Source organism: Uranotaenia lowii, chromosome 2 (assembly GCF_029784155.1).
Source record: "Uranotaenia lowii strain MFRU-FL chromosome 2, ASM2978415v1, whole genome shotgun sequence".
In the NCBI taxonomy this organism is placed as follows: Eukaryota; Metazoa; Arthropoda; class Insecta; order Diptera; family Culicidae; genus Uranotaenia; species Uranotaenia lowii.
Window position 1 is genome coordinate 226,204,682 of NC_073692.1, and position 23,549 is coordinate 226,228,230.

The window sequence follows — 23,549 nt, forward strand, 5'->3', positions numbered from 1 at the left end:
TCTTGAGAAATCTAGTCAACCATGCCTTAGGGGCCAAGATTGGGTACATTCACCCTAGTTAGTGAAATACTAGTATACGAAACTCACATTTTTTGTCATTTATCGAACTCCCCCTCGTGTTGGTGGGTTTACGGGATTTTGTCATCGTGATTTCTCTCAAGTTTGAACTCACATTGGCCACTTTTTATGCAACAAAAAATTGATTAGAATCGGCTTCTTAGCTTGATATACTTTTTGCGTAGTAGTTCGAAAATTTGAGTTAGCACACCCAAAATTCAGCCTCTGTGCCAATGCCGTGTAGTCAATTACATACACGGTAAACAAAGTTACTCTGTTCTGTATAAAAATCCATACAGATTCGAGAAAAGTGTCTCCACTTAGTTTTATGTTTGGGCGCTTTACACAGAGCGTGAGCAAAAAGCTTTCAGCCAGTTAGTCAATTCTGTATATTTTGACATGGGGATGCCCATGCAATTTCAAGATTTCTTCAAAAAAGTGAAAATTAATGCAATTTCTCAAAAAACGACAAAAATTATTTTTTACCTAGCAATTGAATCTTTATTGTCAATTTAATATGAAATCGATCATCTTTGTGCCGGAATATAGTTTTTTTTTTATTTTGGCGCAAACTCATGGCTCAACTTGAAACTTCCATCATGCGGTACTTCTTCATGGCAATGTTGCCCAATTCATATGCCAGGACGGGATGTAAAATATGAAAAAAAAAATATTATTTAGTATAACACAATAATCAGTTTGCACTATACAATTAACTCTACAAAAATTGATTTTTTATAAATATAGTTATAATTCTGAATCTAAACTATTTCAGCTCTTATTCTAAATTGGAATTTCAACGAAAATTTAAAAATCTTAAGGTATTTAAAATCTTAAGTAAAATTTTGTCATATTGGAATTTTGAGTTTTGTCAGACAAAAAATAAAAATAATTCTGCTAAGTTTTGAGATACATTTTTGAACAATTGAACAATAAGTTAACCCAATCGACACGGCAAGTTGTAGGATGTTTTGACTAAAACTAAAAAAGTGGGTATTGGATCAAACGTAATTAAAAAAAAAAGAGTGACAAATAGGATAGCATTTCAGTTTAATTTTGAAGCAAAAGTAAAGAGGAAGAAAACCTTTTTAAGATACCCGATGTATTCTATGGGCTTGTGCGTTTTACTAATATGTACTCACATTTTTTTGCTTTACATAGAGGGATCGACTTCTTGTTCTCGGTCGGAAGAACTGTTCGATGCACATCCACCGAAGACGATGTCCGGAGGAGATCCTTCCTCGGCACTTTTCCGCACCTTCAGTCGCCTGTGCTGAAGTAAAAAAAATAGGGAGAATCTGAAAAAGTAAAATCAAAAACTTCAAGTGTCTATACCTTTTGCTTGAAATTTCGATTAACATCCGCCTCATTGCCGGTCCTATAGGCTTCTTCTGTAACCGGATTCGGATGCTGTTTTCTGGTGCTGTTCTTGTGAACGGTTTTTCTAATCGTACTCCTCCGAGTTGAAATAGGAAATACCGGATGAATCTTTGTTGTTCTCCTTTTTGTCTACCCCCTGTGATTTGCTTTGTTCCTTTATCATGATTGGTATTCTTCTCTGTTGCGATACTGAAAACGTAACAGAATCATTATTGAATTATTGTTGATTTAATTTAATAATTCTTACCCAATCAACGGAAGCAGTCGGCGCATCGTGGCAACCCAAGTAGAACGGGATAACCATAACTCGTATCCCCTCAATTGTTTCCTGATGTTCATCGAACAGCTCCAACCAGGGATATTTTTCTTCCGCCAAGTCAGTCTGAAATTAGATAACAACAACAAAAATATTGAACTTTGAAGTTAATCGAAATTCTTACATCTATACTCACCACTTTACAAAGTTTAAAGGAAAAGAAACGATACATTCTGCAAAAGTAAAGTAAAAAATGAAGAAGGAAAATGAAAATGTTGGAATTTTTTTTTCTTTTTTTCGCTTCGACACCCCTGTCCAAAGCTTTGCAACAACAGCAAACTTTTTATACAGATGAGTTGAATAATCATGTTTTAGTTCACATCTGTATACTGTCAACCCAAAACTACTCAGAATTGAATGGGGAAAACACAAATTTTGAACAACAACCGCTAAGTTATTTAGAACCTGTAATTGCAATACATTTTATGATTAACTCAATTTTTCCGTGTAGCATCATTGGTACAAGAAGATAACGCGACCGGTGCTGATTCGATTTCCTCCCACCGGCATTAATCTCCCAAGTTAACCGAATTGCGTATGTCTGAAAGAAACAAAATAAAAACGCTTTCACGTCCCTCCCTATCGCATCACAAGACGAAGAAGGATGGAAATAAATACCGGCCAACACCAGGCAGCCAGCGAACCGAGCACTGTGCGTGTGAATGTAGCAAAAGCAACAACAAAAACATTCCTTCAATTCAATTCGCCGGCAAACAACCACGGCTAAGCTGTGCGTGTGTATGTAGCAAAAGCAACAAGAATATATTCCTTCAATTCACCGGATATGTAGCGTGTGTATGTAATAGCAGGCAGTAAGCAAAGCACAGTTCTCATTCAATGGGTTTCCCGTTTCCTTCACTCCCGTTCCCTTTCCCGTTTCCATCGCAAGACAAATGAATACCTTGAAAGGAGGCCAAACGCCGGGAAGCCACTGTCGTGCGTTTCTTTTGTGATTGATCGGTGGCAGAATGCCTATGACAAATATCCCTCTTCCTGCATGAAGCTCAAATAGTACACTGGTTAAGATGTCGGTCTGGCAAGACCATATGGTTGGTGAATTGAGTTCGATTCTCCCTACGGGTGCTGTGGTTTATAATTTTATTTTCTTGTTTTTGGGATGAATTATCCAATAGGAACGAAATCCCATAAAATGTGTTTCTTGTTTCGCTTGAATGTGTAGTGATCATGCATCATTTTAGTTGGGAGCCGAGTCCTTATGCCAGTTACGGTTTTTCAAACTTACCGTCTTCGACACAGTGCACATTTCAGGGCATTATCGGCACAGAGATTTGCTAAATAGGCATTGGATTTTTGCAACCTCTTCTATGTGTGCAACGTTTTTCGAATTTACTGAAAGCTGTCAGATTTTAACCAGTGAAAGAGAGTGCAATTTTTTTCATCTTCTCCCTTTAAGCTAGCTGTGCGGGAAGAGATAAATCACACTGTAATGAAGTGTGAGATTGTCAACACATAAGAGTGAGCGCGAGCTTTCAATCTGCTTATGAAGAGAATAGAGTATTCCCTGAGACAGATTGTGGTAGGGTAACTTTTTGTTTTTGACTGAAACACTAGGGCGCTCTTGGCTAGAATTCTCTTCCTCCCACTCAGATGCGAAAGCTCTCACACTTGCTGTCTGAGGCAGGGTTGCCAACATTTTTTTTTTTCAAAAATCAGGGAACTCGTGAAATAAAAATCAGGCAAAATCAGGCTACGTTTAAGTAACGGAAATTTCGCTTAAAGTGATGACCTTTTTTTTGGTCATCGCTCCACATTTTCACTGTAATATTGTGGGCTTGACATATAGCTCAGTTGGCAAGTCTGTCTTCTCCTGACCCGTTGTCCGCGAGTTCGAGCCCAAGAGTAAACATCGAACACAGTTGTACCGGATAAGTTTCTCAATAACGATCCGCCAACTGTAACGTTGATAAAGTCGCGAATGCCATAAAGATGGTAAAACGACTATAATCGAAAAAAAAACTGGAATATTGTAATATGTGTTGTGAGCCTTCTTGGTTGAATAATTCTACTGCATCAAAGCTATCGAAAGATTTTCTTTAATTCTCTTTTTTAAATAAGAATTAAAAGGAATCTTTCGATTGCTTTGATTCAGCCACATTTTCACTTTTTCACTTCAGCTATGGTACCTTCTCCAGTTCCTTACTACCCCTTTTCATGAAATTCGCAAAAAATCAGACAAAATCAGGCATATTTTCAAAAATCAGGGAAATTCAATGGCTTATCAGGTTTTCAGGCAGGTCCTCGAAAATCAGGCAATGCCTGAAAAATCAGGCACATTGGCATCTCTGGTCTGAGGCGCTTACAGCTCGTGCAATCTCGGATAACGAGTCGCGCACGATCGCAAGAGGATTACCTACACTCTGAAGCCGAACTGACAACAGTGTTGTTTTCTCCCGGATCTGTGTTGTATAGGAGGAGCCGAACAACCATGGTTCCCGAAAAAGACAATAACCAAAAGTAAGCTGAATAAATTTAAAAAAGCTTTTTTTTATCATGCTGGTTTCCAAAGTTGGTGGAATAAAAGGCGGAAGGCTCTTGAACAAATAAATAGATGACTGTGTATAATTTTCATTACAAGTTCAATTATTCACATGTCAAATTAAATGTAATGTTCCATTCGACTGAGTTGATTTGGAGTCATTTTTGAATTCCTCAAACCCTGGGGTCTAAAAAGCTTCGTTTTGGTCCAAAACTCAACCATGACCTTTTGCAAAATTTTACAGTAACGTTTACATGAGTAAATTTAAATTTTTAAGTTTGTATGAGAATATTAACTATTTTGTACTGAAAAATCATCATAATTTTTTGTTTTTCTGTGGAACCGAGCCTGCTGATGGTTTTGTGCCAATTTACAAATTCTTTAATGGAAATTTTCCGCCGAACAACTTTGTTGAAGACCATAACTTCGTATCTTATTAGACACAAAAGTTATAAGCTGTATAACAGGGATATGTCTTTTTGCATTGATCGACGATAAATTCAATTGACATCACTGCTGGAGCCTCGCAAACCCAGTAAGCGCGTCCTCTCAGAAATCGACAGAGCATGCAAAAAATTGAGAGTTGAGTCACCGAACTTAGAATAAATCGGTTAACTTCGGCGACACTCCAAGAACGCAAATATTTTCATTCGGTTTGTCCTGCCGAGATACCTAGAGGCAACAAATACGAATGCGTACATGCGAAATCAGTTTGAACCGTACACTCGTACGGTGTGGTCGCATTTTGTCCCCGTGTCCCGTGTGCGCTTTCAATCGTAGCTGTCGACTTCTCAGGCAGGCGAACACGCGTCTCGAAGGGAAACATACAAACACGATTCGGAATGTGTTCGTGTGTTTCTCTGGATAGGGCGTGTCTTAGCTTAATTCGTGGCACTCACCCAAGGCACGCGTATGGTGTGTTCCTCTCCAACGATGTGATGATGCAAAATCGCCAGAGAGATCGTTACGATCCCTCTGGCGATTTGAGTTACCTCTCTGCCGATTCATGTTTACTGGGAAGTATTGCATGGAAAGTAGTCATGCATGCAATATCTCACTAGGCACCCAACAGTGATGTCAATTAATCATATTATTTTTCATTGCGTAAAGACATACCCCCAATCAACACCTAATAACTTTTTTGTCTAATAAGATACGACGTTACGGTCCTCGACAAAGTCGTTAAACGGAAAATTTCCTACAGAAAATTTATAAATTGACACCAAAACATGCTAATGGCTCGGTTCCACAAAAGAGATAAAAATGATGTTGATTTTTCAGTACAAAATATTTAATTTTTCCATTCAAGCCTTAAAGTTAAAATTTACTCATGTAAACGTTACTAAAAAATTTTGCAAAAAATCATGGATGAGTTTTGGACCAAAACGAAGCATTTTAGATCCCAGGGTTTAAGGAATTCAAAAATGACCCGGAGTCGGCTCAGTCTTATGTTTCATGTCATGCCTTGATAAAAATAATAAAACGACACTTTTTTTAACTCCAAATGGATAGTAACGTTTTTTCTGAACTTGAAAAACTACTTTATCGTTTTAAAGCCGCTGTATAGCTCTATGATTGCAACTCAAGTTAGGTATTCCAATGGATTCATGAACCAGAAGGAACCGATTTAAAACAAACCATCAACGTTTCTCAGTGAGTGTAAAAAATAATACGATTCACTATCTCAGCAAAACATACATAAACCATCCCTCCCTTTACGATACACCATGCTGGAAATCATCGGTTTAATAATCTCAAGCTCTTCCCGCTGTTAGCACCATCAGCGGAAAAGTTGGTGGGGAATCTGCTTGCACCAGACCTCTATTTTTTTCTTCAATCGCTCGCCAGGGATATGGTAATCCGATTTTCTCGTAACTGGTTGCACACAATGTTAATAAGCAATGGCCTCATGATAAAACCGGCGGATAACCGTTCCTCGTCATCATCGTCGTTCTTTCCGAATGGCTGCCTGTTGCAGTTATTCAGCGCTTTTCATCGATGCAGTTCCTGGAAACACCGTTATGATGGTCAGTTTTCTCGGTTAATCTGACATCAAGTCGACACATTACATTGCCGGCTCTGTTCTGTGATGTTACGATATATTGGGTGGGGTTTGATGGGATTGAAAGTATTCATTTAGTAGATTTTGTTTTATGCATAATTCCCTTGGTTTAAAAAAAAGAATAAAACGACTAGTTCTAAAACGAAACACAGAATTAGGCCGAAACTTTAATATTAAACATTAAACTGCATATTTGAATAAGACATATGTTTACACGATAATGCACGCACTGTCCCAGATCCCAATCTTAAATCCGGTGGACGGAATCCTAAACGAAGAGTGTCTCTCAGCGCAATGCCAATCATGTGACAATTTGCCGTGCCATATCGTCTGTCACATTTACCTAAATTGTGAAAAGCATATTCCTTGCAGTATTTTAAGTCAATACCACCGGTTGATACTTGAATTGGACAAGTAAGCTAATTTTAAAATATTCACTCTCCCTCAGCTGTATTTTTCTCAACAATTTAAACTTCAAAAGTGAGACTCCTACAAGTTAAAAAATACAACAAACCCAGGATAATGTAGCATTTTCAACACGCAAACTTTAAATCATTATTTTCATCCTGATCACGCTAGGTTCGTTAGCTATGTCATTTGTTAAAATAGATACCTATGTCATTACATGTCTACCACTCCTGCGACCTTAATTTATACAGACATTAAACAACTATTAAATTGAAATAACGTTATTAGCGTGCACGTAATATTCCCCACCTCAAATTGGCAGACAACGGTCATAAGTAATGATGATTTGATAATCGATTTATGTAGGACATTGCACAACATCGGACATGCCAATTTGCAACATGTTCTCGTTTCGAAAATTTTCACTCGAATTAAATCAATGCCAATGTGAGAATGAAAAAATCAATTCAATGTAGTTGACAGTGGATTGAAACCTTTCTTACAGCCTGTTAATTATTGCGTATTAAACAAAATAGTAAACAAATAATAAATTTCTAAATCATGAATCGTTAAGTTATGATTGAAGAATTTCAAACGCAGTAAATCCGAATCTTCAAAATTATTTACAAGATAAAAGAAATTCAACATAATAATATTTTCACAAAACTTGCAACCAAAAGATGGTTTTTCGATTCAATGGAAATTTTAAAATAAATATACATAATTTTAATTTTTGCTTTTTGGAGTCCCAGCATATGGTAGCTTCAAAATAAATGAAATATGAAAATAGAGAAAAACAATTCAACTTTTGCTTGCTCTGGGTAACCTCTGAAGTGAAGAATCCGAAGATATTGAAAAAAATAATTGCGTAAAATTACACTCAAGTTAAAAATGATACGGTAACATAGGGTCCAATAATCTAACGAATTCACTATTGATTTTGTAAATTTTAACCATTTTGTCAACTTTTTTCCAAGTTGTCATTGTTGTAAAAAAAAAGTTTTAATTTTGTATTTTTTTGTCAATTTTATAAATAAGGACACTTTTGTATATTACTATTTTTTTGTTAAAAGTGTTTGATAAATTTTTCAAATTTGAACAAAATTTTCAACACTCAGAACTCTGAACAAAATTTCAAAATATACAAAATGAGAAAAAAAAAACAAAATTTAAAAAATGGACCAAATTGATAAAAATAACTTAATTGACAAAATTGGCATAAAACCAAATTGACCAAATCTATAAAACATCAATGAAAAACTGACAAAATTGACTAAACTAGCGAAAAAAATTAGAGTGAAAAATTAATTAAATTTAAAGAAAATTACATAATTTTTTTTTGTTAACAAGTTTATTTTGACAACAAGTTACATACAATTATAATTTAAAACAAAGTCAAGAGCTGGAACGGATAAACTATTATTGACGCCTAACACAAAGTTTATGTATGTTATAAACAATTTTAAAGCCTTATTCCTATCAGATCTTCTCGTGTTCATGTATTGCAAACGTGTAGAAAGATATTCTTCGAGACAAAATCACATTTAATTTTAACTGAAGATGGTTCCACAGGTCAGCAACTCCTGGGCACGACGACAACATGTGTTCCAAGTCTTCAGAGGAGTTCATACAGGTGTCACAATAAGGAGTATCGGCTCGTCCAGTTCGGAACATAAGATCAGCATGAGGAATTTTTCGGTTTACTAGCAGATAGTACATCGATTTTTCAGAAGATGTAAGGGTTTTGCTTCTTATGTTCCTCCACACTTTCGCCCACTCTATTCCAGGATTCTCTTCCATTACTTTGGGAGTTTGAAGCTTGTCTTTGTAAACATTGTGTATCAATGAAGTAGATGGTGACTCCATGATTTGTCGTGGCAGGTACGGAACATGTTTGGCAACTACTTTTAAGCACGGGTAGAATACCGGAATACCCTTTGGATTGGGAGGATTTTCCATTTGTGCTCGGAAGCAGTTGGCGAATGGCGTCGAATCCCAGCAGCGCATAGTTCGATTGATTAATAGGGCTTTACTTTTATGTTTCGGTAAATGTAAATTTAAACCACCTTTGTCAACGGGAAGACATAGTTGTTCTATGGCTACTCTTGTAGGATATCTGTCCCAAATAAAACGGCCAATTTGAGAAGTAATCCTTGCTACAGCTGAGTTTGGGATATTCAATACAGATGCAATGAACCATGAACGAGAGGTCACGAAGGTATTTAATACTATGATCTTCTGATGGATGCTTAGTAAACGAGGTTTAAATAGCCACATCAAGTGATATGTTTTCCGTATAGCATTGTCCCAGTTAAAGTCTACCATTCGCTTGTGAGAATTGAAGAACGTAATTCCAAGAATCTTCACGCTATCTCCAAATGTCATCCAATCTGCATGGGTCGCATGGTTAGAATCAGCTCCAATTTCAATAAAAATTGTTTTCCGGGAGTTAAGAGTGGCACCAGAACATCGCTCGAAGCTTTCAAAAGCTTCTTTGATGAGGGGAAGTTTTCTTTCATCAAGCAAAATGATAGAAATATCATCAGCGTAAGCCACCACCAGTTCCAAAGGATCATTACAAATTGAAAGGAGTTTTCAAGGAGAGGGTGAAGGAAAAGGACGAAAAGATGCATACTCAAAGGATCACCTTGACGTACAGACCTTTGGATGGGGAAACTTGAACTGAGATTTCCGTTAATGATAATTTTTGAGCCAGCCGAAGTCATTAATTTATCAAGCAGGGATACCAAACCAGAGTTAAAACGCATGCTTCTTAAGACATTCAATAGAAAACGTTTGTCTACTCGATCAAAGGCATGATCCAAATCAAATGATATTAACCTTCCTGAACGGCTCCGGCATTTTAGTTCTGCGATACGATCTTTAATTGCGAATAGGGCTTCGAAAATATTTCTGTCAGAGTTTGAGCACTTCTGACTTTGATTCAAGATGTTATTTTCCTCCATGGCTTTTTCCAAAAGAAGTTTCAAAATCCGTGCTAAAAGTTTGTAGTCGAAATTAAGTAGCGAAATTGGACGGTAGGACTTAATAGTGTCATCATTGGTTTTTTTCTTACATAAAACAATAACTCCTTCAGTGAACTTCTCCGTAATGTTACCATGCAAGGCTTCGTTTATGATGAGGTTCAGTTGGCGATGGATGATGTCGAATGCTTTTTGGTAGAATTCCTTGGGGATTCCATCACTACCAGGTGATTTCCCGGAACAACTCAATTTAATCGCAAAATATATTTCGTGTGTGGAGATGTCATCCATTACCCTGTTGTTTGCTTCGGCATTTCTGAAATAACGTTATTCAAAGGAAAATTTTCGTTTGATTGACAAGGCTGAACAGAATAAAGATTCGTAAAATAATCAACAACATGACGTTGAATGTCAGTGTTTGTAACCAGCGTTTGACCGCCAACTTTAATTTTGTGTATCGAACTATTTTTCTTGCGATGAAAACGCTCTCCAAGCTGAAAAGTTGATATTTTTTCCCCTCCAATAAATTTTTCGTTGAGTCTGTGGTAAACCTTGGAGAAATTATTTTGAAGCTGAAACATTTTCGCTTTTATTCGATTGACTTCCGTTCGCATATCTGGATTCCTAAACAAACCGTCATAAGCTTCTTTTAGCCTTGCGTAAAGAAATTCATTTTGCGCATGAAAAACTCGAAACTTTTCGTAAGTTTTCCAACGGAAAAAATTCCTAATTTTCGGTTTCGCGTAATCAATCCACCAAGACATCCATGAGTTGTAACAACGAAGTTCTCTAAGCCAGCGATTCCATTTTTGCTCAAACTCCTGCATATTTTCATCTGTTAATACGTGACTTCTCATTGACCAATATCCGCGACCGCAAGCCGTATTCAAAACTGGAAGGCAACACCTTATTTGATAAGCCTTATGAACAGAAAAACAGGAAACAAAAAACTCCGCAGTGCGAAGATGAGGGACAAGGGACTGAGAAATGTATATTCGATCGAGGCGAGACGCAGAATTTGGACGGACAAAGCTGAACTCAACCTGATTTCTGTGTATTTTCTCCCACGTGTCACATAGGATTAGACTAGACGCTAAATTTTTCATAGACAGACTAAGGTTATTTATGCCAGTCGCATCTTTGACAGAGATCACGCTGTTGAAATCTCCACCAATTATCAAATGTTCTGCGGCGTTTTGTAAGTAAAAAGGGAGTGAATGTTTAAATAGATTTTCTCTAGCGGACACATTTTGGGAACCAGAAGGGGCATAAACGTTACAAACAGTTACACAATCACCAATTTTTACAGTAATAATTCTACTATCAAGACTTCTTTGAACGTTACAAAAAGGGATATGGGACTTTAATGCGATTGCAGCACCTCTTTTCGTACAATCAACATTTGTAAGGACAGTAAAGCCAGGAATGCATAATGTTGGACTTTCAACTTCTTGTAGTAGAACAACATCGAGATCATGAAGACGAATAAAAGAACACAAAGAATTAATTTTATTTTCACTAGCAATACAACATATATTGATGGTTGAGATGTTGAAACTTTTCGGTAATTGAGTCATTTTTATTTTTGATTGTTAGTTTGAGATTTAATCCCACCAGTGGAATTATGATCAATTTTTGCTTTCTTTACACGATCTCTACCACGTCTTGTAATATTTGGGCTCAAACCACCAACACCAGATCCATCACTATCGGAAATCTCAGCATAAAACGAAGGGAGAGTAATTTTGGGTAATTTATAAAGATCACTTACGTCATTAGAACTGGTAGTGTTGTTAAGAGCCCTCGAATTGGATTCGTCATCAGTCACCATCGTTTCTTCATCTTGCGTTCGTTCTCCAACCTTGTCTTTGGTGGAAGCGTTGTTGGCCGTTTTTTTCTCCTGTGGAAGCGACTCAGCCGGTGTAGCTGGAGTTGGTACACTGTCTAGCGAGGTTTCACTTGATTCTTTTGTTGTTGGAATGGACACAGTTTGCGAAGTTTGACCGGTCACCAAATTGGTGAAATTTGCAACCACACTCGAATAGCTTGCTGCATTGTTACTATTCTTAGCAGCCTCTAATCGTTTGTTTAGGTCGGTTTTTTGTGCGAGGAGTTTTCTATTCTCTACACACGTACTACCTGGTTGAGAGAGGTTGGTGCAGTGACGACACGTAGTTCGTTGATTTTTGTATGTCACCAAGCTCACCTCGTTTGCAATGGTCACAAATGATTTGATGTGACGGCGCAAAATCATTTTGCCTTTATACGCAAAGTTCTCACCCCATACGAGGTCTCGAATGGAGAGAACATCTCCGAAAGGTTTGAGATATGTCATGATTTCTTCGTTTGACACATTCTCGGATAGGTCATGAATTTTAATGTCCACTCCACCGTCATTCATCATGAGCCTCACTAACACACTAGCTCCATCCACTATGAGCACATGTTTTTCATGATGGCGCTCGACAGCGTCCTGTGCCACATTAAGGTTAGCACACTTCACTTGAACGCTTCTAAACAAGTTAACTGAAAGCAGTAAGTCAATAATTTAAAAGTTACTCCAATTCAGTGCCATCGTCCAAATAAGAATGATTTTGAATTATGAAAAAATTACCTTTTTATCGAAAAAAGCAATATTAAAGCAATCAATGGATGGTTAAGCTTATAAATAAAGTGTTTTTAGTAACTTTTTTAATATTTTTGATACCATTTTAAGGAATTTCAACTGTTTTTAAAGCTTTTGAAAACTAGCGCTGAAAAAACACCTTAAAATCTATTTCTGAACACCCATCCTTCTGTGTTTGTCTAAACTGTTTCCATGGTGTAATAAACGCCGTGAAGTAGACAAGCAAATCCAATATTCAAATATTCAAAATCCTTTGCAAACAAATAACGTGGAAATGTTCTTCTCAAAAGCTGAAATTTTTGGTGGAGAAAACTGGAATTGAATGTCGAAAACTCGATCAACAAGAGGTTTGAGTGAAAAGATTAAAATAAACTTCGTTATGAGATTTTTGATCAATAAAACAGGTAGAGAATAAAGAAAAAAGCCAAATTAAAAGAACCAATCATATTTGAGATGATAAACATTGGTCAGTTAATGAATTTATATGGTTTTTCTGACAGAACAAGCAAAAACTGTGGAAAACAAGATATTTTACCTCAAAACACAATTGGCAAAATTGAAAAAATTGACAAAATTAAAACTGTAAATAGACAAAATTGACAAAATTGACACAATTGACAAAATTGACAAAATTGACAAAATTGACAAAATTGACAAAATTGACAAAATTGACAAAATTGACAAAATTAAGAAAAATTGACAAAATTGACAAAATTGACAAAATTGACAAAATTGACAAAATTGACAAAATTGACAAAATTGACAAAATTGACAAAACTGACAAAATTGACAAAATTGACAAAATCGACAAAATTGACAAAAGTGACAAAATTGACAAAATTGACAAAATTGACAAAATTGACAAAATTGACAAAATTGACAAAATTGACAAAATTGACAAAATTGACAAAATTGACAAAATTGACAAAATTGACAAAATTGACAAAATTGACAAAATTGACAAAATTGACAAAATTGACAAAAGTGACAAAATTGACAAAAGTGACAAAATTTACAAAATTGACAAAATTGACAAAATTGACAAAATTGACAAAATTGACAAAATTGACAAAATTGACAAAATTGACAAAATTGACAAAATTGACAAAATTGACAAAATTGACAAAATTGACAAAATTGACAAAATTGACAAAATTGACAAAATTGACAAAATTGACAAAATTGACAAAATTGACAAAATTGACAAAATTGACAAAATTGACAAAATTGACAAAATTGACAAAATTGACAAAATTGACAAAATTGACAAAATTGACAAAATTGACAAAATTGACAAAATTGACAAAATTGACAAAATTGACAAAATTGACAAAATTGACAAAATTGACAAAATTGACAAAATTGACAAAATTGACAAAATTGACAAAATTGACAAAATTGACAAAATTGACAAAATTGACAAAATTGACAAAATTGACAAAATTGACAAAATTGACAAAATTGACAAAATTGACAAAATTGACAAAATTGACAAAATTGACAAAATTGACAAAATTGACAAAATTGACAAAATTGACAAAATTGACAAAATTGACAAAATTGACAAAATTGACAAAATTGACAAAATTGACGAAATTGACAAAATTGACAAAATTGACAAAATTGACAAAATTGGACAAAATTGGACAAAACTGGACAAAACTGGACAAAATTGATAAAATTTACAAAATTGACAAAATTGACAAAATTGACAAAATTGACAAAATTGACAAAATTGACCAAATTGACAAAATTGACAAAATTGACAAAATTGACAAAATTGACAAAATTGACAAAATTGACAAAATTGACAAAATTGACAAAATTGACAAAATTGACAAAATTGACAAAATTGACAAAATTGACAAAATTGACAAAATTGACAAAATTGACAAAATTGACAAAATTGACAATATTTACAATATTTACAAAACCTACAAAATTAACAAAACTTACAAAACTTACAAAATTTACAAAATTTTTTAAATTTTCAAATTTTTCAAAATTTACAAAATTTTTAAAATTTACAAAATTTACAGAATTTACAAAATTTACAAAATTTACAAAATTTACAAAATTTACAAAAAAAAAACAAAATTTACAAAATCTACAAAATTTACAAAATTTACAAAATTTACAAAATTTACAAAATTTACAAAATTTACAAAATTTACAAAATTTACAAAATTTACAAAATTTACAAAATTTACAAAATTTACAAAATTTACAAAATTTACAAAATTTACAAAATTTACAAAATTTACAAAATTTACAAAATTTACAAAATTTACAAAATTTACAAAATTTACAAAATTTACAAAATTTACAAAATTTACAAAATTTACAAAATTTACAAAATTTACAAAATTTACAAAATTTACAAAATTTACAAAATTTACAAAATTTACAAAATTTACAAAATTTACAAAATTTACAAAATTTACAAAATTTACAAAATTTACAAAATTTACAAAATTTACAAAATTTACAAAATTTACAAAATTTACAAAATTTACAAAATTTACAAAATTTACAAAATTTACAAAATTTACAAAATTTACAAAATTTACAAAATTTACAAAATTTACAAAATTTACAAAATTTACAAAATTTACAAAATTTACAAAATTTACAAAATTTACAAAATTTACAAAATTTACAAAATTTACAAAATTAACAAAATTTAAAAATTTACAAAATTTACAAAATTTACAAAATTTACAAAATTTACAAAATTTACAAAATTTACAAAATTTACAAAATTTACAAAATTTACAAAATTTACAAAATTTACAAAATTTACAAAATTTACAAAATTTACAAAATTTACAAAATTTACAAAATTTACAAAATTTACAGAATTTACAAAATTTACAAAATTTACAAAATTTACAAAATTTACAAAATTTACAAAAAAAAACAAAATTTACAAAATCTACAAAATTTACAAAATTTACAAAATTTACAAAATTTACAAAATTTACAAAATTTACAAAATTTACAAAATTTACAAAATTTACAAAATTTACAAAATTTACAAAATTTACAAAATTTACAAAATTTACAAAATTTACAAAATTTACAAAATTTACAAAATTTACAAAATTTACAAAATTTACAAAATTTACAAAATTTACAAAATTTACAAAATTTACAAAATTTACAAAATTTACAAAATTTACAAAATTTACAAAATTTACAAAATTTACAAAATTTACAAAATTTACAAAATTTACAAAATTTACAAAATTTACAAAATTTACAAAATTTACAAAATTTACAAAATTGACAAAATTTACAAAATTTACAAAATTTACAAAATTTACAAAATTTACAAAATTTACAAAATTTACAAAATTTACAAAATTTACAAAATTTACAAAATTTACAAAATTTACAAAATTTACAAAATTTACAAAATTTACAAAATTTACAAAATATACAAAATTTTCAAAATTAACAAAATGAACCAAATTAGCAAAATTAACAAAATTGACTATAAAAAATCATTATATTTGCGGTTTATTTTTTTTTATCCCTTGATATCTCATATCTTTTCAAATCATGGGTGGTCAAACCATGGCCCGCGATGCTTTTTCCTGGATGACCACATTGAAATCTTAGTTCTATAGAATTTAGGCTTTTCTTATAGGTTTTGTACCCTTTAGAGAAGAAGTTTATCAAAATTTGCATCAATCATTAAAGAATTCATAACAAAAGTTGGGCAAAACCTGTATTCTTTAAAAAATTTCAATTTTTTATACATAAATTATTCCAAAAGCGATAAGAGCTCCTAAATTAAGATTGTCAGCTTCTCTGTTTTTTCGGGTTTGCCCTGATATTTATTACAAAATTTGGGAAAAGTCCGGTCCGGTTGCCCGGATTTTATTGAAAAAACCCGGATTTTAATAAAAATATTGTTTTATAAAAATTAACATGGTTTTTGTAAGTCTACAAAACAATTCAAAATCTGCTGTTGGGTGTTGATTTTTAATTAGTAATTCCTGGGTTTTGATAAAATTTCCGTGATATTGTCCGGATTTCCGGTTGTCTGTTTTCAAACCATATCCCAGATTTCGCCAAGTTTGAAATAAAATAGCCCGGATTTGTCCGACACGTGCTGAAAAAATACTGGCAATCTTAAGATGCATGACACTAGTTTGAATTTTGACTGGTTTTTAAAGGCTTCATGTAGAAAATATTATATTTTCAAAAATTTCAGTACGAAGCTATACCAAATACCAAAACACGAATAAAACAATTTATTGCCAACGTGTAGTATTTAAAGCATTTCAGAGCGAAGAATTTACTCCATTTGAAATTAACGATTTTTTTACTGTAAATATCACGGGAAAATAGATATATTACATGACAAGTTGAGCAAGATGTCTTCAGATTTTGACCCAATTTAAAATTTGCTAATTTTTGCAGACGGGAGCATTCAGCAATTTTTGCAGCTTATAAACGATTTTTCACATAGAATTACACCACTGACTGTTTTAAATTTTTTTATTTGAAAAGCTGTCAACATTCAAAGCGTTTCATGATTAAGCTTGCCAGATTGCCCGGTTTTATCCGGGTTTGCCCGGATATTTGATGCAAAATTTCGATAAAGTCCGGTCCGGCCCGGTTGCCCGGATATCGTGCAAAAAGTCCGGATATTGCCCGGATTTTTTCACAATTTTCACAAAGAAACCCAAAAAAATCAAAGTTTTTGAGTAAGTTTTAGCCATATCGATTAACGGTATGGAAATTTTCAACGATTGTTTCAAATAATTTCGCAGATTTACTTTTATAAACCTTTAAATATTTAAGTGTTCCAAAAAGTTTTTGGAAATCTGCAATTACATTAATAAAATATTAATTTCATTTTTTTTGCATTTTTTCTTTGCTTTTATGTATAATTACACCTAAATTTTGCCCGGTTTTTGCCCGGTTTTAGGATTTGAAAAATTGAAATCCATGCCCGGATTTTGCCAGGTTTTTTTGAAAAAATGCCCGGAATTGCCAGGCCCGGATGGGGATGGAAAAATGTCTGGCAACCTTATTCATGAACCATGTTATTATATCTGTTGAAAATATCAAAGTTCTGAGGACTTCAAATAAAGTTTTTTTTACAGAAAAAATTCAAATTAAATATGTACCTTAGAAATTATAAATTTTGAAATCAACAAAATATCATGTATTTGAAAGTAATAAAAATTTACATATTTTGTAATCTTTTGAAATCGATGATACATTTGCAAAAGTTCGAAACCAACGAATACCTTTATTATTATTATTCTGTTAAAACAATTAATCTTTAATAGGTTTACAATGTATACTATACATGTTAGAAATGTGCGATTTTGCGAAAGCCATAATTCGTATTTTCATTTTTGACAAACAGGACTCCTAGAATTATGGAATTGTAAGAGATCGGAATTTTACTCCCATAGTCTATTTGATTTTTTAGCCTTGTAACTTTGCCGGGAAAAAAGATTGCGTTTTATTTAGTTCAGACACTTCTAATTTCAGTTTTAATTTCAATCTCCGATTTTTTAAAAATCTATTTGGACAGTGTCAAAAGAATTCTATGAATGTTTCGGTAGCCGTGGTCACTTTGTCAAAATCCAATTTTGAAGTACGCATTTCATTTGAAAATGTTTTTGAATAACTTGGTTTACTAAATAATAACTAATCATTTATTTTTTGTGCAGCGCTGCCGATTAAATAGCATTTGAAATGGGCATTCGCGAAGCAGTACGCACATGCCAGAATTGAGTCGTTTTTTTTTCCACAGCGCTCGCAGTCGATACATATTATCTCATCATTTGCTTTGTTCTTGTTTTAGATAGACAACTCAATGGGATACAGAAATAAAAAATCAGAATTTTTTATTCAAAAAAATGTTGGAATATATATACAATTCTATGTACTTTGCAATTCTCATACTATCAGACATTTCTGCAACAAATTAACTCAACAGAAGTTCAAAACTTGAATTAAAAACAAATATATTTGACATAAATATTGCTCCATATTACGTATAACTATATACAATTTGTTCTGGATGAGAACACATATGCTATTACAGTCGTCAAATGTTTCTAATATAGTAATGAAGATTTAATTTGGTCTGAGAAACGAGGTCTCAATAATTTTCCAAATTATTTTTCAAATCAATTTATGTCAATAGAAATAGTAAAAACCTGAACCAAATCTCATTAGTCTGCCTTTCATACATACCTACATATTTTAAAAAGAAAACAAATGAAAACAAAAATGTTTAAAAACAGTTGTTAATTTATTTGCTCCAAATTCTCAAAAAAATAAAATGGTGGTGTGGCCCACCAACCTATCTCATCTCCAAAATTTGGCCCGCCTGTTGGAAATGTTGGCCACCCATGCTCTATATTAAGGTTGCCAGAATTTTTTCAGCACGTATCCGGGCCAGACAAACCGGGAAATTTTAATATAAAAACCTGACAAAATATGGGCATTCGATTTCAAATTAAATCCGGGCAATATCCGGACAAATTTTGTCAACTCAGACTCAGCTCAAACTCAGAAATTCCTTAACAAAATCAAGAAAAAAATATGAAAAAAAATGTTCTTCATCAAAACTCATCGATTGATTTTGAACCGTATTTAAGGCTTCCAAAAACCCTTTCATGATTATTAGAAATTTAGATTTTTAGAAAACTTACTCAAAAAATTTCGCTTTGGAGGTGTTTGTTGTTTTTTTTTTGTTTCATTTGCCAAATAAATTTAAAAAAAATCCAGGCAAAATCCGGGACTTTTCCATTAAATCCGGGCCACCGGGCCGGGCCGGACTGTTTTTAAATTAAATATTAAATATCCGGGCAAACCCGGATAAAATCAGGCAATCTGGCAACCTTACTCTATGTAATACTTTCCATCACCGTTGTAAATGTGTGTTACAGTACTCGCTCGTTAATCGGACGCTTTCTTACCGGACACCCTCGGATCTCGGACGTTTTGGGAGCTGAATCCAATAAATCCAAGCTGAATCGAACATTTTATTGAAATAATGCCAAAAATTCAATTATTTTTAAAAATGTTCTACTATTGCATTGAACGTTTTCTATCCATGAATTGATAGTCTTTTATATCGGATTTATTATGAATAAGGCAAATCTGGGGTGGAATTATGAATCCTATTCGATTCGAGTTACCCGTTTCGAGTTGAACTCGAATCGAATTAGCATCAGTTCTAAATTTTCACGTACTAGATTTCGAGTAAATCGGGTAGTAGATCATCTCGAAATGTTCCATTCGAATCGAGATCGGTAATGCCAAAGTTGGTCGAATCGAACGAAACTCGATTGTTTCGAGTTTCATAATCCCGCTCCTGTTGTTTTCATATATTTGCAATCTTATGATTGTAGCTTTTATAACTCATTCGATTTAGTTTTTCTTCCTAGTTATTACTCAACCTTCAGTAATATAGATATCTATTCTTGCTATGAAAAATAGTGTTTTGCGTGAAAACTTCTCTCTCAATATAAACAAACTTGTGTTCCCCTTTATGTGAACATCTTTCCTTTTCTGATGGCAACGTGAGAACAGATTTTTAAACCAAAAATTAAAGAAAAAAAATGCAAACTATGGCTTTGGATAAAAGTTTCAAAAAACAAAAATAACTCTTACAAATTATTAGTTTTCGTATTTTATGAATATCGCAATACTTGAGTACCCTAACAGTACTGTCATTTTTCACTCAAAACTCTTTTTTTTTATTTATCTAAATAAACTAAAACGAGCTATCGATTCCATGCAGTAAATTTGTGTTTACTGTTTAAAATTACACAATTAATTTTCATTTCCCGTTTGTAAAGTAAAACCATAAACTTTTTACACGAATATCCGGTACAATTTTAATTGACCGCTTTTGTTTGCCATAATATTGGTCCTACTTGGTGTTGCATTATCCCGAGCACTTGGCACATTAGAATGGAAACGTTTTTCTCACTTTCTAGTATCCACGGTTGAATGTTGTGTCAAGAAATTTTAATTAAACCATTTCCATCGGCAGCACTTTTCGGGGCACGTGTGTCTGCGGGTTTGTATGTGTGTACTAACAAGAAAAAAACCCTTTTCTCGCTCAAATGAATGAGTTTTTCTTTTCGCTTCGGTAGCGTTTTTCCCACGGCGAGATGACGAGTTCCTTACACAATCTCCAATCCTCTCACCGTCAACCGGAAAATTTGATCACGAACGGAGAACTTTTTTCTGGTTCCAGAAAAATTTGCCATCTGTTGTTACGTTTTTCGTGTGGGTATGTTTTAGGAGTAGAGTAGAGGATATTTCCACCTCGTGAAGGCGAGCAAATCGTTAGTTGAAGGCACCTCAAATGAGTTAATTAGCGGCGAGATTTTTCGGTGGTGGGAAACTCGTCACGTGATCTCGATTCGATGGATTTATCAATCGTGTTCGAGTTGATTTAATTTTATAGCGCTTTGGTATATCGTTGAAATTAGTTGAGATTATTTATTTTTTAGAATTAACACAAAAACATAGACCTACATAGGATCTCAATGAAACTTCTTTTGAGGATATGATGGCTAACATCCTACAAATGCTAAAACCACCAACCCACAGAAAGTGTACTAAGTTTGCCGTGACCGGGATTGATCTCATGACCGTTTGCTCAGAAGATTTGGACGCTATCTTCTAGACTGGGGGTAGCGTTAAACAACCAAAAAACTTTGATTACGTAAGCACCGACCCGACACCTTTGCCCTCACCCTTGTAAGAAATAGTAAAATTTCCACAAAATTTCCTCCGGTACTTCCACATTAAGGATCGTGAAAAAATTTTAGCCGGGAAACATAGAATCACGGCATTATATATCTATAGGTACTAGTTTTTTTTAAGAATATAGTTTCTTTACAAATTTATTCTGCAATGTTTTAAATTTTAAATTTTTGAAAAATTGATTTTGTTTAAAAATAATATTTAAATACAGAAAAATATGCCTTCCAGGTTCCCTTCAGTCTTTCGAAAAAAAGTTAAGAAAAAAAAGTTAAAAAAGAAGCTCAATCCGTAACAGTTTGATTTCTACGAATGACGTCGTTACAATGATTTTTTTTACGCACATGAAGTTTTAAAAACATTCAAAAAAGTCTTCATTTTATTTAAAAAAAATAAAGATAAGAGTTTGCCTTTTGTGGATACAAAAAAAGGCAATTAAATCTTATTTAGATTATCAGTGGTGGGTAGGGTTAGTTTTACAGGTAATACCGAAACCGAAAACCCGCATCCCACCCAGGAATAGTTTTCTAAAACCGAATACAGGTTTTTCGTCCTTCCAAAATCAGTATTTTTTATACTGTTTAATAACAAGGTTATAAACTCGCCTTGTAGAAATGTTTAATTTTTCTATAAATAAAATTTACCAATTTTTAACAAAAAGCTTGCAATTCGAACTTTTCATATCCACGTGAAATTTCATGAAAATCATGAACCTCAAATATCTGTGGTCAACTGTAAAATATATGAAAAACTATAACAAATGAATGAGTTAAAACACAAAGCAAAGAGAGAAAAACGTTTGAAGTACGTCAAGTTTTTTTTGAGACAATTGAGATAAAAATGTGAAATTTTGAACAGAAGACAAGAAAAATATCAAAGTTAATGTAAGTCGATTAAATAGTCTTGACAAGCCATGCGAAAATGACTGTTTACTGATCGAAGAAGATTTTAATGACCATCTTATGAAATTTTCGAATCTTCTGAATAAGTACAGGTTTCAATTGCATGAACCTAGCACGTACGTGAAATAAAGCCTAACTCACTATATTCAGGTGAAGACGTGATAGTCGCTGCGCAGGACATTCTAAATGGATGTCAAAACTATCGAGTAGCCTAAATCGCCGAAAATTTTACACGTATGAAGAGGTCATAGCAAATAAAAATGTTATGCAACTACATAAAGAAACGAAAGAAAAAGTAAGCAACCAACACGTAAAAGATGCACGAAAGAAATCCAAATCCCGAAGCAAAAGATAGAAAAAGTCAATAAAAAAAGAACACAAAATAGCTATTTATCTGTTGCGTTACATCCAAACTTCAAAACCATTTTTTTATTTGACATGTTTTATACAAGAATTGAATTGAGATTTTATAAAATAACCCATATTCTAATAACTGCTAATTATTTTCATTATTTGATTTTGAATTGAGATTTTTTTGATACTATTTAAATTAATAAGACAAGCCTCGGGGTAAATATGAGAGAGAGAGTTCGGGTTTATTATTAACAGAGTTTGGCGTAGTTATGAACATAATTTTTTATGTTAAAATTCACCATACACTGCTTACTATGGGTAAATGTAACGTAAAACTACTGTTACTTTTTAGAAATCGTATATTTAATTCGTAATTCGTGTTCATAGCTACCCTCTAGACAATGAGGTATGTATGAAAAGACGTCTCAAGGACATATATAGGTTGCGACCAAAAAAAAGCCGCTCTACAGAATGAAAAAGGACACAGAAATATTCATTGTTCGCAGCTTTTCAAAATTTATGATTATTACTAGCTGATCCCATACGAACTCCGTTTCGTTTTCAACTTAGAATATGTTATGAACAGTTTGAATGAATGTCAATAGCCAAACATTTTCCAGATGCATTTCTAAATGCATTGTTATTGTTAAGCAATTATTTCAAAAAGGTTAAACACGTTATATGGACGATCACCCCCGCGTTAAAAATTCAACTCGATCGTTGCATGAATACAGAATTATTTCCAAAAAATTTAACCCCTTTTTGTGGCATCTTTTACAAACTTGTCCTTCCCTCAAAACTCCCCTTTGCAAATTTTCAAACCAATCCATTGGATAATAACGTCAATATCGCAAAAAAGGGGATAGTTAATATTGACGATCCTTTTGGTCGACCTCTGACTCTAAATTGGATAATTGGAATCAATTGTTCGTCCTTTATAATTCCTATGTGCAATATTTTAACGCAATCCGATGAATAATAACGTCAATATCACAAAAATATTGAAAAGTGCCGGCCCCTTAAACTGAATTTGATACCTGAAATCGATAGCACGTCATTAAAAACTCTCTTGTACCAATTTTTATCTGAATCCGATGTATAATATCGTCAATATCATAAGAAAGCGAACAGTGTATATGGACGGCCCCTTTGGCTGGGCCCTGACTCTTAATATTATTACCTGGAATCGATAACTAGTCCCTCAAA

At 32.9% G+C, this 23,549-nt stretch overlaps 2 protein-coding genes across 3 annotated transcripts in view; one reads left to right on the plus strand and one right to left on the minus strand.

The window, feature by feature from the left end:
- The window catches only part of LOC129745575 (venom dipeptidyl peptidase 4), an 810,441-nt gene that overhangs the window by 250,283 nt on the left and 536,609 nt on the right, over nt 1-23,549 (plus strand). The gene's annotated exons all lie outside the window — the stretch shown is intronic.
- Nucleotides 595-1,820, minus strand: LOC129745577 (uncharacterized). 2 transcript variants are annotated; one of them, XM_055738725.1, is made up of 4 exons: nt 1,685-1,814; nt 1,393-1,626; nt 1,201-1,325; nt 595-717 (listed from the first exon to the last, which is right to left on the minus strand). In XM_055738725.1, exons 1-3 carry the CDS (start codon nt 1,774-1,776, stop codon nt 1,211-1,213), a joined length of 441 nt encoding a protein of 146 aa, XP_055594700.1. In that variant the 5' UTR covers nt 1,777-1,814; the 3' UTR covers nt 595-717; nt 1,201-1,210. The 2 variants fall into 2 exon arrangements, 1 of the variants encoding a protein (XP_055594700.1); XR_008737155.1 differs by lacking the exon at nt 595-717 and having other exon boundaries at nt 1,200-1,330; nt 1,685-1,820.

Bases quoted from the DNA above. Each gene is read 5' to 3' on its own strand.
- LOC129745577 (XM_055738725.1), bottom strand. From the start codon at position 1,776: ATGAACATCAGGAAACAATTGAGGGGATACGAGTTATGGTTATCCCGT. The intron at 1,627-1,684 runs GTAAGAATTATT...TTACGTTTTCAG, and splicing joins CGACTGCTTCCGTTGATTGG to TATCGCAACAGAGAAGAATA. The intron at 1,326-1,392 runs GTATAGACACTT...ACTTCAGCACAG, and splicing joins ATCGAAATTTCAAGCAAAAG to GCGACTGAAGGTGCGGAAAA.